The sequence below is a fragment of the Scylla paramamosain genome, chromosome 3, assembly GCF_035594125.1.
Source record: "Scylla paramamosain isolate STU-SP2022 chromosome 3, ASM3559412v1, whole genome shotgun sequence".
Classification (NCBI taxonomy): Eukaryota; Metazoa; Arthropoda; class Malacostraca; order Decapoda; family Portunidae; genus Scylla; species Scylla paramamosain.
The window spans coordinates 38802231-38820521 of record NC_087153.1 but is presented as its reverse complement, the minus strand read 5'-3'; the positions used below and the strand labels follow the sequence as shown (position 1 = coordinate 38820521).

General features: G+C 40.8%; 1 protein-coding gene across 1 annotated transcript in view; it reads left to right on the top strand.

Moving 5' to 3' along the window:
- LOC135096775 (girdin-like) overlaps positions 1 to 18291 on the top strand; it is a 71629-nt gene that overhangs the window by 31097 nt on the left and 22241 nt on the right. The window contains exons 6-12 of the mRNA XM_063998524.1: positions 12842 to 12923; positions 13955 to 14133; positions 14505 to 14631; positions 14953 to 15267; positions 15693 to 15845; positions 16579 to 16713; positions 17426 to 17557. Coding sequence (XP_063854594.1) covers positions 12842 to 12923; positions 13955 to 14133; positions 14505 to 14631; positions 14953 to 15267; positions 15693 to 15845; positions 16579 to 16713; positions 17426 to 17557 — 1123 coding nt within the window. The remainder of the gene's footprint in view (positions 1 to 12841; positions 12924 to 13954; positions 14134 to 14504; positions 14632 to 14952; positions 15268 to 15692; positions 15846 to 16578; positions 16714 to 17425; positions 17558 to 18291) is intronic.

The window sequence follows — 18291 nt, the reverse complement described above, 5'->3', positions numbered from 1 at the left end:
CACCACCACCACCACCACCACTACCGCCACCACCACCACCATCACCACGGCCGCCCGCAGCCTCTCTTACTGCCACACACCACCACCACAATCATTCCCTCTAGGCCAACACACACACACACACACACACACACACACACACACACACACACACACACACACACACACACACACAGCTTTCCAGTATTTTGTCAAGGTGTCAATAGCTTCCAGTGACTTGCGGAGTGTAAAGGGCAGCGAGGACAGGTAACTGTATGCAAACACCTGTGCTTCCCTGTGTGGTTACCTGTGTGTTTACCTGTGTGTTTACCTGTGTTTACCTGTGTGCGTGTTTGCTTCGTGGCGGGAAAATGTGTGGAGTGTTTGACAGTGTGTATGAGTTAATTTTCCTTTTATTATTATTATTGGTGTTATTGTTATTGTTATTGTCATTATTATTATTATTTATTTTATAATTTATATATCTTATCTCCCAGTACATGTGTGGACATTGCTGGATTTCGTTTCTTTTTCTTTTTTCTTTCTTGTTTGTCACCTTCTTCCGCGATTGAAGCCAGCGGGATGAGAGTGTTGCTAATTGAAAATATTGACCTTTAGAAATTTCACGATGCGCCTTTTTTTTTCTTTCCTACTTCGGATAATGCTGTTACAAGTATTTTTAAGCTTTGTTCGGCTCAAGAAATGTGTCTTTGTCTTCCACGGCAGATGTGGTGGTCGTAAATGGCAGAATCTTCTAATTTAAATACCTTACTTGTGTGTTTTCCAGTAGTGCTTTGTATTTTTTCCCCTCCCGTAGTATTCACAAAAGTACTAATACAACCTTTAAAATTGCAGAATATTATACTTGAAAATGCTTGTCTTGTATATTCCAGTTCTGAATTTATTCCTTTCTCTCGCAGTACTCATGGAATTGCAAATAGAACTGCTGGAATACTGAAATACAATAAAAAATAAATAGGTTGGCGTTTTTTTTTTTTTTCAGTCGTCGTATAAATTTAAGGGAATGACACGTGGAAATAGATGGGCATGAATTATACACGGCTTCATGCGGCGACGGCCACGTGTAGGCCTGATGGTTTCTTGCATCTTCCCTTATTTTCTTACGTTTTCATGTTCCTAGTCTGTATTTTTTTTTTGTGAGAATATTAGAGAAAGATAGAGAAAGACACAAATAGAGAGAATGAGAGACGTAAAATAGGAGATTGCACAACGGCTTGTAACACCGAGGCCTGATGGAGTCTTGCAGCCTCTTTTGTTTTCTTACGTTCTAAACTGAACACTTTTTAAAGGAAGAGGATCAGAGAAAGACAAAAAACAGACGCACTAAAGAGAGGCGTGAAATAGGAGGGTGCACAGAGGCTGATAACGTGATGAACAGCAGTAAATGTGGTGGTAATGACCATGAAGGTGACAGGTCGGGGCCGCAGACGCCTGACAGATGAAGGTGTGATGGCCCCGCAATGCCCCGCGGTGGGAGGGCTTGCCGGGACCTGCTGACCCTGGGGCGCCTCCTTACCACCCGCCGCTCCTTCACTCCACCGCCTCTCGAAAACAAATGGAGGGAATTATGACGGCAGTGTTTGAAATGTGGAAGAAGAGGGAGCAGCAACGGGAGTGTAACGAACTGAAACAGACCAAGACCTCACAGTCACGTCACCGCCCCCTGAGGACTGATGGAGGGAACTAAGGCAGTAGTGTTTTTTTTTTTTTTTGTGTGTGTGTGTAAGAGTGACCAGGGACAACTAAAAGAACGGGGAAAAGGCCCACTGAGGTGCCAGTCCCTAAAGAAAGGTAAAAAAAAGTCATGAGTACTTGGATTTCATGGTAACTGCTCCTCTGATCTTGAAAGCTGCATGCCTTCTCCCGCTTCCTCGCAGCACAAAGTTTTCTGCTTGTTCTCACCTCTGTTCTGTCCACCTACCTAATGCAAGAGTTAACCAGTACTCTTAATCTTTCATCCCTTTCACTGGTAAACTCTAGAACTCCTTGCCTGCTTCTGTATTTCATCCTGCCTTTCACTTCAGGTCTTTCAAGAGAGAGAGATTTCAAGACACTTATCCTCAGATTTTGGATAACCCTCTTGATTACACTTTTTTTCTTCTTTTTTTTTTTTTTTTGTCCTTTTTGTTGCCCCAGGCCAGAGTCCCCTCTTACATAAAAAGGTGTTGATAGTAGAGCGGCGGCGGTGCCCTTCAGCATTACGCAACACACTGGTGAGGCGTGATCACCCTTGCTGCTCCACGCCCCTCGCCTCTCACCCTCACTGCTGCCTCGAGTGTTGAAGGTTACTGCTTGGCGTCAAACCCGAATTCGCTGTTATCACCCCCTCTCTCTCTCTCTCTCTCTCTCTCTCTCTCTCTCTCTCTCTCTCTCTCTCTCTCTCTCTCTCTCTCTCTCTCTCTCTGTGACACAGTACACTTTTTTCCCCCATCCCACTCCTTCCGTCCCTCTCTCTCTCGATCTTTACTTGTGTGTAACGCGCGGCAAATTACAGACAAACCCCGCCGGCTGCCCCACAGGTGAGAGAGAGAAAAAAAGAAAAGAAAAAAGATATAAAAAAAAAATAGCAGCAGTGTCCACAACGACCCGTGAAAGTCGTCCTGAGGTTTTGAAACAGTTAATACAGATGATGACGACCCTCATTTAAGCAGAAAAGCAGGTAGACAAGGAGGTTGGTTAGAGAGAAGCAGGGAGCGAGACTGGAGAGAAAAAGCAGGGAGTAAGGTTAGAGAAAAGCAGGCAGGGAGGGAGGTTAGAGAGAGAAGCAAGCAGGGAGGTTTAAAGAGAGAAGCAGGAAGGCAGGGAGGTTAGAGAGAGAAGCAAGCAGGGAGGTTAGAGAGAGAAGCAGGGAGTGAGGTGGAGAGACATACAGGCAAGCAGGGAGGTTAGAGAGACAGGCAGTCATGGATGGAGATTGGAGGGAGTCACAGGGCAAGGTTAGAGTGTGGCATTATCGTTTTGTTGGTGGAAGTTCTTGCCTGATTCGTGGGCTGGACCTGGTGGAGTTAACCCTTTGTTCTTGTTTTTCTCTTGTTTATGTATTAATGGCTAAGGGTGTTGGTGAGGGGGGGTGTTGGGTGGATGTGGGATGTGTGACTCTGTTTTTGTATGTATATTTGACTTTTTTTTATCGTTGTTGTTTTTGTTGTTGTTGTTCTTCTTATTTTTGTCCTTCTTGTTCTTCTTCTTCTCCTCCTCCTCCTTCATATTTAAGTGATGCAAGTATCTACACTCCTTGCCTTTCTCTCTCACGTCATCAAATATGTTTATTCCAAGTACTTATAGTTTTACGAAGAAGGCTGTACGTACTGCACCTGTTAGCATCACTCAAACTGTTATCATTCCTCCTTAACTTATTGCTTGCTTCCTTTCAAATATCCACTCTGCGTATGTGTGCGTATGTGTGTGTATGTATGTGCTTATATGTGTGTGTGTGTGTGTGTGTGTGTGTGCGCGCGCTGCCTGACGGAGGGGAGCAAGGGAGGGTTACAATAGAGGTGTTGCCGGGAGGGCCGCTACGTGTTCTCTGCCGCTGTGCTCGTGGCCTCGACCAGCCAGCCAGCCAGGGAGGGAGAGGCGCAGGGAGCAGAGAGCAGGGAACAGGGAGGGCAGTGTCGGAAGGCCTTGACTCCCGCAGCTTGTGAAAACGTGTCAACATGGGTGGTTTTCTTGTTGTGTGTGTATGTGTGTGTGTGTGTGTGTGTGTGTGTGTGTGTGTGTGTGTGTGTGTGTGTGTGTGTGTGGACTACTTTTCTTCATCGTTTGTGTGGAAAGTTATACAAATTTAGTTATTTACATTGTGTCTATATTAACACTAGCTGACTTATCCTCGTTGCATCCATTATTATCATTCATTACATTGCAGTTCTAGAAACACCTACGCTACCATTATCATTTCAAAATTCCGGGATGTAAACAGTGAAATCAACAGAAGCGGGCATATCATTATTGCATTCATTATCGTCATCCATTACGTTGCAGTCCTGAAAACACTAACGCTACCATTATCATTTCGAAGTTCTAGACCTAAACAGTAAATCTAGTCGCTAAAATATTCGAGAAGCAACAAATTTATTCAAAGAGGAAACTGTGCAGATATGAAAATCCCCAGAAACTTTTTTGCATTGCCGCCCCGTGGAGCAATGAAGGCAGCCATTGCAGCTAATGGGATGTGAGCTTTGTTAATTGAAAGTATTGATCGTAAGGTATTGTTGCAAAAGATGGCGTTTGGAATTTATTTATTTATTTTTTTTTTTTTGTGATGCTCTTCTGTTTTTTATTTATTTATTTATTTTTTCGGATTATGTTGGGAAGTTACGTGCGCTTTGTTTGGCTCAAGATACGTGGATGTTTTTTATTTTTTTATTTTTTTTTTTTTTTACTTGGGAAATTTTGTGATGTGTGTGTGTGAGAGAGAGAGAGAGAGAGGAGAGAGAGAGAGAGAGAGAGAGAGAGAGAGAGAGAGAGAGAGAGAGAGAGAGAGAGAGTGGTGGTTGGTTTTACTGTTTTGGTGGTGGTGGTGGTGGTGGTGGTGGTGGATGTTGTAGTGTGTGTTGTTGTTGTTGTTGTTGTTGTTGTTGTTGTTGTTGTTGTTGTTGTTTTCTTCTTCTTCTTCTTCTTCTTCTTCTTCTTCTTCTTCTTCTTCTTCTTCTTCTTCTTCTTCTTCTTCTTCTTCTTCTTCTTCTTCTTCTTCTTCTTCTTCTTCTTCTTCTTCTTCTTCTTCTTCTTCTTCTTCTTCTTCTTCTTCTTCTTCTTCTTCTTCTTCTTCTTCTTCTTCTTCTTCTTCTTCTTCTTCTTCTTCTTCTTCTTCTTCTTCTTCTTCTTCTTCTTCTTTCTTCTTCTTCTCTTCTTCTTCTTCTTTCTTCTTCTTCTTCTTCTTTCTTCTTGATGTTACTACTACTACTACTACTACTACTACTACTACTACTAACACTACTACTACTACTACTACTACTACTACTACTACTACTACCACCACCACCACCCCTAATAAATCCTATATACTACTCAACACGTAAAAGAGCAAACTAAGACTTTCAGACAGAAAACCCTTTAAAGAAATGATTCATTGTTATTTCCCCAGAAAAATATAAATAAATGGCAAAAAAAATAAACTGATTAGCGAAAGTTTGAATCGTGTCGGCCAGTTTACTTCCCCTTATGTTTTGATACTCTGCCCTTGGTTGGAATAGTTAATGTCACTGAATGGCCGAAAAAAAAAAAAGAAAGAAAAAGAAACAGAAGCAGGCAGGGAGTTCCACGCACGTACTAATTTTTTTCGTCCTGTACTCGAGCAAAGACGCAAAGACCTTGTGAACTGTTCAGGAATATTGAGGCGAGAGTGTATCTTAATTTGATTTTCAAGACGATGAACGAGTGTGCTGGAAAAAGGAGGTTCAGAGGTAAGTGGATAACACACACACACACACACACACACACACACACACACACACACACACACCCACACACACACACACACACACACACAAACACACAAAGACTACATACTTAAGAGGCCACAAGAATGAAAAAGTGGAAACATTTGAATGACGTAAAGAGAGAGATAGAAAAAGCTACAATTTCCCTTCTAGAACCGTAAATACCTAGAAGACATCAGAAGAAGTAACAGAGGCTGGAATGCACAAGAAAACATGATAGAGGCAAGGAGAGAAACACACGTAGATCAGATGAAGGTAAAACTAGACATATATGAAGAGACAAGACCAAAGGACTGTAGCCCAAGCCTTGTACACACACACACACACACACACACACACACACACACACACACACACACACACACACACACACACCACACACACACACACACACACACACACACAGTTTTTTTTTTTTTTTCATCGGTGTAGTCAGAAATAGTGAAGCTCAAGGCGATGCAGGAGTTTTGACATTAGAAAACGGGGTTCCTCAAATGATTTTCTGAAACCTCGCCTCTTTGAAGGGAACACTGAGAAATACAGGTCATTCAAGCTCTCTCTCTCTCTCTCTCTCTCTCTCTCTCTCTCTCTCTCTCTCTCTCTCTCTCTCTCTCTCTCTCTCTCTCTCTCTCTCTCTCTCAGGATGCAATGATCTTTTTCTGTTTGTTTTTTTACACGAAAGTGATCGAACAAGATTGAATACAAGTCATTTGGGGGCCATGAGTGTGAAGAGGAGGAGGAGGAAGGAGAAGAGGAAAAGGAGGAGGAAGAACTAAAGATAAAAACGATAAGAAGGAAAAGGAAGAGGAGGAAGAGAATAAAAAGAATCAACGCGAAGAGGAAAAGGAGGAGAATGATAAAAAAGAAAAGGAAAAGATATCACTAAGAAGAAGAAGAAGGGAGGAGGAGGAGGAGGAGGAGGAGGAGGAGGAGGAGGAGGAGGAGGAGGAGGAGGAGGAGGAAGGAGATAAGGAAGACAAGGAGGAAGAGGATAAATGAAGAAAGAAAAATATAAGAAAGAGAAACGAGAAAAAGCTAAAGAGGAGGAAGCGAAGAAGGAAGAGAAAAGATTAAGGAGGAGGAGAAGGAGGAGGAGGAGGAGGAAAGATTAAGGAGGAGGGCGTGAAGGAGGATCAGAATGCAGTATATAACAATCAGATCTGTGAAGGATGACAAAAAGTAAAGAAAAAACATTCCCACCAAATTACCTGAATTATTCTTTCTTAGAGGAAAATGAATTAAGATTCCGACGACTGGGTGCGTTGCTCTCTCTCTCTCTCTCTCTCTCTCTCTCTCTCTCTCTCTCTCTCTCTCTCTCTCTCTCTCTCTCTCTCTCTCTCTCTCTCTCTCTCTTGCATAATACATGGTACACTTGATTTTGTACATGTTGTATAAATAAGAGAGAGAGAGAGAGAGAGAGAGAGAGAGAGAGAGAGAGAGAGAGAGAGAGAGAGAGAGAGAGAGAGAGAGAGAGAGAGAGAGACGCTAACGGGACCCCACAAAGGACGTCTTGCTCTCTCTCTCTCTCTCTCTCTCTCTCTCTCTCTCTCTCTCTCTCTCTCTCTCTCTCTCTCTCTCTCTCTCTCTCTCTCTCTCTCTCTCTCTCTCAATCCCGCGGGCAGCCTGACGTCACTTCCTGCCTGGCCGTGAGTCAGTTACTCGTATGTACTGCTGCCTGGCGGAAGTCGCGGCTGACTGACTGACTGACTGACTTGCTATACTCGTCAAACCGCCCCGCCTCCGTTCAGTGCAAGTTGGCGGTAACACCTTTGCTATACAATTAGGAGTTTGATCAGGTAGAGCACGAGAGAGTTAAGAATTATAAATGTGTCTTGCGTTTTTTTTTTTTTTGTTTGCGTTTAGTTCGAAGGTTCCTTTGTGTGTGTGTGTGTGTGTGTGTGTGTGTGTAAAGGGCAACGCGAATACGAATGAATGTTTCGCTTAGTTTAATATTTAGTTAATTTTTTTTTTCTTTTTCTTTGTGTGTGTGTGTGTGTGTGTGTGCGCGCGTGTGTGGTAGTTATTCCGAAGGTTGTTATTTTTTCCTCTCTCTCTCTCTCTCTCTCTCTCTCTCTCTCTCTCTCTCTCTCTCTCTCTCTCTCTCTCTCTCTCTCTCTCTCTCTCTCTCTCTCTCTATAGCTGTTTGTGTGCTTTTTTTCCTTCTTTTTGTAGTCTGCGCCGCTACGTGAGGCCGCCGAGTTTGGAGTTTCTTGATTACCACTGCGTTGTCTCTAGAGTGAAATTACGTTACAGATTATTACGACTACCCTGACAGCGACTAATAGAGCACCTGGAGGAACTACCTTGAAATTATAGTTGTTTTTTGTGTTTCTCTATTTTGAACACGTAATCTTCACCTGGAATCCTTAAGGAAATAGTAGTAATGTTTCTCTCTCTCTCTCTCTCTCTCTCTCTGGACGTGTGTAATCTTCAGAACGCAAGAACACAACAAAACAAGGAGACTACAAATTGCCAGTTGATTTACACAAAAGCGACTACTGAGCACTTTAAAACCATCATCATGAACCAGAAATTGACCCAACTTCTTGAAATAAACAGATATCTTTACTCTTTACCACCTTACTAAGTCTGTTCTATTCACCTCCCCTATTTGTGAACCCGTTTTTTTTGCTTGTCTCCTTTATAAAGCTGCTTTTGTCTAGCTTATAACAGTTTCTACGTGTTTTATTTTGTTCCCTGGCTAAGAGGAGTCCAGTTTAACTCTTTCACTGTTAGACAGATTTTATCCTTCAACACCCTTTAACTTTTTGGATGCTATTTATTTGCTAGGCTCACGTAAATATTTCTGCTGTGTAAAAGAGATGATATTAACCTCCCACTTTCCCCTTCCCTCCCGTGCATCTCATTGCAGACACTTTTTACAATGTTAGGACGGATAAGGAAGGACTGCTATAGCAACAAAAGAGTTAAAAGTCTATTTACAAGCAATTTTGGCTTTTAGTACACTGTTTTCGTGAGTTTCAAGGAAGTCAAACGAACTCTTGGGTTTGAAATTACTATCATAACTCAGAAATTCATCCAGTCTCCTCTTAAAACAATACGATATCTTTCCATTGTTCTATTCTATTCATCTCCTACATTTGTGAACCACTTTTTTGCTTGTCTTCCTTTTAAAAACATGATCTCGTATAATTTATAATCATTCGTACGAGCTATTATTTATTCCCTGGCTAAAAGAACCTGATTACTGTCTCCTTTGTTGAGCCCTTTAACTCGGGAAGAGGAGGGATGTATTGGTAATGCTACAGAGGGCGTGCAGTATGGAAGTGTTACCGTTTTGTTGTTTTTTTTTCTTGATTTTTTTCCTTCTCTCTCTCTTTCTCTAGACGTGAACTCAGTATCTGGAAGACCTTGGGAATAGTAAAAGTGGTCCAGGACTCGTTAAATCTAGAAATGTTACTGTTTCTCTCTCTCTCTCTCTCTCTCTCTCTCTCTCTCTCTCTCTCTCTCTCTCTCTCTCTCTCTCTCTCTCTCTCTCTCTCTCTCTCTCTCTCTCTCTCTCTCTCTCTCGACTGGGAAGAGTAATGATGCTTCAGTAATCTTCGAGTATTTTGTAATGCGTGGAGGCGGACCAAGTTCACAAAAAAGGGGAAAAAAGACCCGTTAATTTGCCGTTTAAGGGGGTAAAAGAAAGTAAGTGAGAAGAGAGTAGTTATCTATTTATTTCATTTATTTATTTGTTTTAAGGACGACAAAAAGGCTGAAAAAGAAATCCAGTGATTGTGCCATTGTAGCAGAGTTACCATAATATTCTCTCTCTCTCTCTCTCTCTCTCTCTCTCTCTCTCTCTCTCTCTCTCTCTCTCTCTCTCTCTCTCTCTCTCTCTCTCTCTCTCTCTACCCATGCAATCCCTACCAGGAAGTCTTAGGAAACAGAAATGATTCAGATGTCTCGGAGTAATGTATCGTGCGTCAGTGGTGAGTGTGTTATGAGAATGAAAATGAGGGAGGGGAAAAAAGGAACAGAGAATACGATAGTTGTGAAATAGGTAGGTTATCCTTCACGCCACGTATGACTGTAGTGTTTGCAACCAATGTGTTGTGACGTGTTGGTGTCAGTGCGTTGTTCCTGCTTCCTGCTTCCTCCTTCCCTCTTTGAATTCGTCGTATTTGTATTTATATTCCGTCTTGGTAAGTTTTCGTAATAGTGAATTCTTGTTTCCTGTTTTCTGTGTGTGCGTTTTTTTTATTTATTTATTTATTTATTTATTTATTCCATTTTGATAAGTTCCCATATCAGTAAAGTTTTGTTCCTACTTCCTCTTTCCTTTTTCTCTGCGTTTATTCTTCGTGTTTCTATTTATATTCTATTTTGATAAGTTTTCATATTCGTACATTTTTGTTTCTGCTTTCTCTTTTCCCTTTCTCTGTTTGAGTTCTTCGTATTTTTTTTTTATTTGCATTTCATTTGGTAGGTTTTCGTAATGCTGCTTTCTTTTCCTCTTTATCTGTGTGTATCCTTCGTATTATGTGTATCTAATTTTGATAGGTTTTCATGATAGTAAATTCTTGTTTCCTGCTTTCTTTCCCTCATTATGTGTTTGGATTCTTTGTGTTTCTACTTATTATCCTCGTTGGAAAATTTTGATACATTAACTTCTTCCTGATCTCTGTTTCCTGTTTTCTTTGTCTCCTTTCTGTGTTTTGGTTCTTTTTTTTTCATTTTTACGAGTTTTCATAATAATCAGTTCACGTTTTCAGTTTCCTCTTCCTGTTTCAGCGTTTGGATTCTTTGTATTCTGGTTTATTCTATTTTGATCAGTTTTTTTTTTCTTTTTTTCCTTTGCAAGCTTTTCTCTCTTTTCTCTGCTTCTTCTTCTTTCCGTGTGCAGATTCTTCGTTTTTCTTTTGATATTCCATTCTCTCAAGTTTTCACAATTATATTTATTTTTCTATATATTTATTTTATTTATTATTATTATTTTTTTTTATTGTACTCTGCTTCCTCTTCCTCTTTTTAATGTGTGGATTCCTCAGCATTTATATTTCAGTCTTATTCTGAAAAGTTCTCTTAATAGTAAGTTTAGTTGTTACATTCTTTTACAAGTTTGTTTCTTCTTCCTGCTTCCTGCCTCCTCTTCCTCTTCCTCTTTTAATGCATGGTTTCTTTGTATCTGTACTTATGTCTTATATCGAGAGGATTTCACAGCAGTAAGTTTTTTTTTTTTTTTATCATTATTTACATTTTTTTTTCCCCTATTCCTCCTCCTCCCTGTTTCCTCCTCCTCCTCCTCCTCCTCCTCTTCATCCTCCTCCTCCTCTTTTTCTTCCTCTTTTCATCCATGAGTTTTTAGTATTTTTATTTTCATTTTACTTTGACCGGTATTTATAATAGCGAGTTTAGCCTTTTTGATGTAATTTACGAGTTTATTCCACTTCACGAAAAAAATAAAATAAATAAATAAATAAGTGTAGAGGGCAAGAATCCAAACATTATTAATACAAAATCCAAAGATAATTGACGGAAATATATAAAGTCTATCCAAACGCTCCATAAAACTCGTATAATATATTTAAAAACCACACCTATAGAATTTTAAATCTCTCTCTCTCTCTCTCTCTCTCTCTCTCTCTCTCTCTCTCTCTCTCTCTCTCTCTCTCTCTAACACACACAAAAGTCACGCGCCCTTAAAGTTTAGCGCTGCAGTGTGTGGCTCCCGTGCTCTGCCTGAATGAGAGGACCGAGCGAGTGTGACCTCTTTTTGCTTTCCTCTGTGGGCCTGGCTTGGGGATCACTGCTTACACAACACCCTGTAGCCGGGAGAAGACCTTATAGACTAACCCACCCTCTTAGTACTGTTGGGAAAACTATTGTAACCTGGTTTAAGGCTGAGTGATGAAAAGGCAAAACTGTGTTGAGTGTTTGTCAGTTTTTTTTTTTTTTCTGGTAATTAAAATTTTGCTATGCTATCAGAATAGTTCACTACTTTTCTTTTTTTTTTAATGTATTTTTTTTATGGCAGGTTAAAGTTTCCCCAGTATTAAATTACCTCCTTCCCCGTCAGCGCCGCCCGCAGGTAATTGACTGTATTATTGTTATTATTTATCCACGATACCTTTCCACCAGGGGCCGACGGAGTTACGAGTGCATATGATGTGAGTGAGAGCGTGTGGTGCTTTGTCTGGGCCTTCCCGTGTGCGACTGCCGGACTGGTATATAGATTATTATTATTATTGTTGTTGTTGTTGTTGTTGTTGTTGTTGTTGTTTTGCCGTACCAGTCAGTCAGTCAGTTGTGTAACTCGATGCACTAAGCTCTATAAGTTTTGAATTATAATTGTGGTGGATATATTAAAGCAAACGAGATGCAACATTGCTTTGTGTTTCATTGGTTTATTTATTTATTTTTTCATTCATATTAATTTCCATTTTATTCATTTATGTATTTTTTTTTTTTTTGTCGGTGGGGGCATTATAGAGATTTCCGGTAAAACATGGTGATTAGCGCGCATTAAATGGAAAATAATGGTTATAAAAACAGGAAAACATAACTTTAATCACTCTTTTTTTAACATAAACTCAAGTAAACACTAGCATTTCCTCTTCCTCTTCCATTTCATCTTCCTTTCTTTCCACATTTTTTTTTAACGATCTCCATCTTCCCTCCCTCTTTTCCCTTCTTACTTTTTCTCCACATTCTAGCCCATTCCCTTTTCCTTCCTCCGTCTTCCTTTGTTTTCTTTCCTTCAACACATCCCATCTCAGTTTTCTTCTTCCTCTTTCATCCTGTTACATGACTAGATATTGTACATTCATGAGGGAGAACGTCTGTAACTATCTATCAGTCTATCTGTCTGTCTGTTTGCCTATCTGTCGCCTTGAACCCTTCTCACCTTCCCTCTGTGCTTTCTTTATTCAGCGAGAGACACAGAAAAGGCGCGCAGCTCAAGGACAAGTGACGGGTGGCTGGTAATCGTCTGCTTCCTCTCCCACATAAGAGAGGAAATGTTTGGCGTTGCATAAGAAACCGGAGATCCATTTTCTTGAAGCTTCTGATGCTCGATTTCCTCTCAGCTTCAACTCTCTCTCTCTCTCTCTCTCTCTCTCTCTCTCTCTCTCTCTCTCTCTCTCTCTCTCTCTCTCTCTTACATGCCATCTCGTTCTCACATTCAGCTATTGCAATTTCTTCTTTTTCTCTTCTTGCATTCTTTCATTCATCCATCGGTATTTTTCAATTAGAGGAGGACGTGTCACGATTTATACCTCAATTACCAGGATTTTTACAACTACTGTGTGTGTGTGTGTGTGTGTGTGTGTGTTGTATCGAGAACGTGTCTGGCGAACCGTGGCAATAATTATTTGTAATAATTATTTCATGTGGTGTTTTTTTTTTTTTTTGTAGCCTAACGTGCGTAATAATTGTGTTTCTTTTCCTTCCCGCAGCGATGAAAAGGCCGAGACAGCGCTGGAATACAAAGATGAGCTGGAGCAGACCAAGGCGACGGTGGCCAAGCTTCGTCAGGAGGTAAGATCAGTTAAGACAAGATTGTGGCCCGTATCTTGAAACGCTTCAGGCTTGACTTCACTTCAGGCTCTCAACAGGACTGCTTTCAGAGGTCACAGGAGTGAATACTCGGGTTCTCGTGGATGTTGTTATAAAAGAATTTCTCAGGCTAGGGTGACTGCGCTTGACTTGTGCCCCGTCATTATTCACACATAAATAAATACTGATTTCCGGAAATTTAAGGTTAAAGCAGAGTATCCTGGTGCAAAATTAAGAGGAATATTAAGTTGTAATGCCTGTATAGCCTGCCATACTGCTATACTCCTATCTTTTGGCCATTCAAACAACAGTGTGGCGGCGGATGCAAAACTTGTATTTATTTTCCTTATTTCACAATATTTTTTTCCATACCGCAGTAAATACAATGAGCGGGAATCCCTTGATAAATTACCCCCTTCATTGTTCAGTAATAACAATGATTTCAGATAGGAGAATACATACACCAATGAGAGGTTTGTTGTCTTCCCGTTAGGTTGACAAGTGTTTACCAGTGACGCTGTGGAAGAAGGCCTAGTTCCGCTTCATGCTTAGAATGATAATGATTTAACTTTATAACCTATACGTGATAAATAAATTGATCTTAAGTGTTATAGGTAGATGATGATTAATTTTTACCTTCATTTTGTTTCTCACGGTTTGTAAACTTGTGAAGACATTTTGGTTTAGCTGTAAGACGGTTGGTTTAGCCGCGACTGTCTCCTAAATTAGATCTTTTATTAGGACAGTACTAATCATTTGATTTTTTTTTTATGAATGTTTTTGTCTCTTGTTACGATTTGTTAGCTTGAAGAGGCCTCTTGATTTACAACAGAAGGCAGTGCATTATCCTCGAGCGTCTCCACTTACAATCTTCCAGTGGGACTTCGTAAATTTGTGGTCATGAATGATTTTTGTCCTATTGACTTGTCAGCTTGCGAAGACTTAAGAATACCCTCAACTGCCTGTTCACTTACATTCTTCATTGGGGCTTTACGGATCCTTTGGTCTTTCAGAATGTGGAGCTGGTACAGGACGCGAGGGCAGCGAGGGCGTGGCGCGACGAGGCGGACATCATGCGGGAGCGAGCAGGGCGCGTGGAAGCCCTGGAACAGGAGGTCACCAGGTATAAGGACAAGATGGTCGACATTGAGTTCTACAAGACCAGAGTGGAGGAGCTGCGGGAGGACAACAGGTGAGGAGGCGGTGCTAGTGTGTGTCGTAAGGAAAGCTAGTGAAGCACATGAGGAGGTAAGTGTAAAGGCTGTGATGAAAGCCCGTAGGTTTTGTATATTGGTACGAAAAGATGTGATTTATGAGGAAAGTGAGTGAAACACGAATGAAAAAGTGTGAGGGCTTAGTTAAGACTTATGTAGGTTTAATATATTGGTATAAAAAGATGCGTATTGTCATTGATGAGTGAGGGAGTGTGAGGACTAAGTTAAGAGTTTAGCATATTGCTATGAAAAGATCTTTAATGTTATTTTTGCCTCATAGCTACAAGATTCATGACTCAAGAGTTGATGTAGCTATGCAGGAGGGTGTGTAATTGTGTTACCTGTGCAGGATCCTGGTGGAGACGAAGGAGATGCTGGAGGAGCAGCTCGCCTCGTCCCGGAGGAGAGCCGAGCAGGTGCTGGACTTGGAGAACGACATCCTGCAGCTGAAGCAGACCATCAACCAGATCACCATCGTGAGTAGTGGTGCACGGGGCTGTTGTATAGCGCTGGTAGCTCTTAATGCATCCTTGAGGGAATGTATCGTGCTATAATATATGACTATTAATCTGTACTATTTGTGTTGTTATGTATATTTGGAAAGAACCAGAGAACCATGAATGTCAGGTGAGAGCAACATTTTAACAGTTTTTCAAGAAAGGTCCTGCCAGAACTAGCGTGCATCTAGTAAGCTCACCCATCCAATAACTAATAAAGTGCTGTATGTTTTGCCTGAATATGCATTTTAATATCAAATCTATCCAGCCAGCTAGTGACACAGCTCTCTCCCCTCCCAGGAGCGAGATGCGGACCGTGAGAGGCTGCAGGAGCTCATGGAGGAGAATGCACAGCTCCACCTCAGCACCAAGAACTCGTTGAGTGAGTCTGCCACTCTGGTTGCCCAGCTGGACCACCTTAAGTCCCGCCAGCTGGTCAACGGCACCAACATGGGCAACGAGCTCATTGGGGATGCCCAGACGCGGGTGCTCAAGCTGCAGCTGGAGAACCAAAGACTGGAGGCAGAGCTGGAGCAAATGAAGCGTGACAACTCCCTGGGTTCAGTGGACAAGCTGCTGGAGCTGGAGAAGGAGAACAAAAGACTCTCCCTCAAGGTGAATGGTTTGATTGCTGTTGCATCATGTTCCTCCTGGATTCATAATAATGTGCCTCTTTTCATATTACTGTCATTATATTGTAATTAAGTCTGTATTATTTTAAGACCCTTCCCCTTTTCTTTCTTATGTGTTTGTCTACCTTTTAAGTAAGTCAGCTGCAAGAATGAATCCAGAATTTTAAGAATCTGAACCTTACGATTTCCCTTTCTCTCACCTATGTTTGTATCTATTCTATACATGAATCAGCCCAGAATTTTAAGACCCTGTACGACAAAATCTCCCCTTCTAGACCCTGTACCTTAAGACTTTCCCTCTTCTTAACTATGTTCATGCCAGTCCTTCAGGTAAACCAACTGCAGGAATCACCCAGAATTTTAAGACATAAGATCACTCCTGTTCATACTCATATCTCTCTCTTTTAGGTGAGTCAGCTGCAAGAGTCAACCCAGAAGGAGAAGGTGCAGCTGGTAGAAGCCCAGGATGAGTCAGAGAAGAAGCATCAAGAGATCCAGCGACTCCACCAGACCATCAACACAGTCAAGACCAACTCCCAGCGGCAGATTGATGAGCTGCAGGTGAGGGAGGGGGAGGTCACTGCCAGGCTTTATGGGAGTGTATGGGGCTTTGGTTAAATTTGCCTGTAGAGGTTCAGAGAGAGGACTTCTTTGCCTGTAGAGATGCTAAGAGAGGACTTTTAATGCTGAGAGAGAGGACTTTTTTTTTTTTATTGTTTATCAGCCAAATTTTCATTGCATCATAACTAACAATGTAAATAATGCATGATTTATACTATCTCCTCTGGGACAAGTTGAAGAAAATATAATGCAGCTGTTGTTTACACATATTAAGCATATTTAGCTGCCATAGTGTCATAAAAGATAAAAACTATAAGGCATTTTACATCAAGAAACCAAGCAAGTGAACCCAGAAAATCTTACTCACATCCTAACTCAAACATTGGCCTGTCATCGTCAGTCTTACTCACTTGATTATCAGCCAAATGTTCATTGTATCATAGTTAACCATGTACATAATCACTGCAGCCTGTCTTTATTTTAGGGGGATGTGACAGAAAATATAATGCAGCTGTTTTTTACACATTATAAGAACATTTAGGTACTATAGATAAATTGTAGATATAAACATAGTGTAGATAAAAACTAGAAGAGTACATAAAGAAACCAAACAGGTGAACTCAGAAAATTTAACTTGCATTCCAACTCAAACACTGGCCTGTCTTCATCATTCCTCCACATTCCTCTCATTCAGTACCCCAGCACTCATCCCTCCACCCCTCTCCCTCCACAGCAAGAGAACACACAACTGCTGGAGCTGACTGAGACACTACGGGAGAGGCAGAAGAAGTCAACTGATGCTCGACTGGTGGATGTGGAGGCAGAGAACAAGCAGCTGACAGACCTGAACTTCCAATTACAGAGCCAGGTGGGTGTGGTGCTGAGGGCAGCCAGTCAAGCTGTGTTGCATACAGGAATTCCTATGTGTAGGCCTGATGGCTTCTTGCAGGCTCCCTTTGTTTCTTTTGTTTATTTTTTACCTTTTGCTATTGTCTCTATGATTGTTATATGGTTAATGCATTCCATATTTTCTTATGTCTTTATGCTACTGTCTTTGTGATTGTTATACTGTTGACACATCACTATTGCGGAACATATATAGATTTTAGTGTAATTATTTGTATTTTAAGGAAACTGTCTGGGAAAGTATTGGTGATATATAAAATATGGATAGGAGAGAATGCTTGGTAGAAATGGGAGAAGTAAATGAGCACTAACCTGATTAATTGTGAACTGAGATCATATTTACTCTGTACTGTTTTCTAACAGAGAGATTAACAGTTGTAGGAGAGAGAGAGAGAGAGAGAGAGAGAGAGAGAGAGAGAGAGAGAGAGAGAGAGAGAGAGAGAGAGAGAGAGAGAGAGAGAGAGAGTAATATGTAATCTTCTGCTTAAATGCCAGTTTAGTAAACACAATTTCCTTCTTAGGTTTCCAGTGAGAGAGAGAGAGAGAGAGAGAGAGAGAGAGAGAGAGAGAGAGAGAGAGAGAGAGAGAGAGAGAGAGAGAGAGAGAGAGAGAGAGAGAGAGAGATTTAATAGTCTGCTTAAATGCCAGTCCAGTAAAGACAGCTTCCCTCACAGGTATCCAGACTGGAGTACGAGAAGCAACAGCTGAACAGACTCACTGAGCGCCTGAGAGAGTCAGCGGACAAGCTGTCTGAGGTGGAGCACCAGAAGACAGAGATTGAGAGGGAGAACCGAGACCTGCACAAGGTAACTACTCACTCCTCCATGGCAGTGTTTAGTTAATATTAATCTGTCACACTGAAATATATATTTTCTAGTATATATATATATATATATATATATATATATATATATATATATATATATATATATATATATATATATATATATATATATATATATATATATATATATATATTCGTGTATTTCATCTTATGTTACTGAATCATTGTAGAGTATTCTGCACTGATTGATTAAATAAGTTTGAGTTGCCTTACTATTAGAAGTATGTATGTTCTAGAAGTACATTTTGGTCCTCACTTTCCCACTTAAGAGTTGTGTAAAGGAAACAAATCTTATTTTGTCAAAGATACTCCATTGCAATCACAGCCTCACGTGCAGGCACGGGGGTACAGAAATACTCAACCTGTATCACAATGTATGTCACAGTAGACTTGTATGGATGAAGAAATTAACTTGTATGGCTTCAGAATACAAAGCTGATTTTATTTATGTGCCTATACCCTCCTCTCTCAATCCCATTATTGGAAGTTAATATCAAAGCCATCAGGAATCAAGACCAAGCTTCCTGAACACAACCCTAGTAGTGTCCTGAATTCACATTTTGATACTTTGAGTACTGTCATAAGAAACAGAGGGTAACCTATGCAGCAAACCCTGTTGTACATTTACACTTACTGAAAATCCTTACCTGCTGTGTCATGTATTCTCTCATTAGTCTGAATTATACAATGCCATGA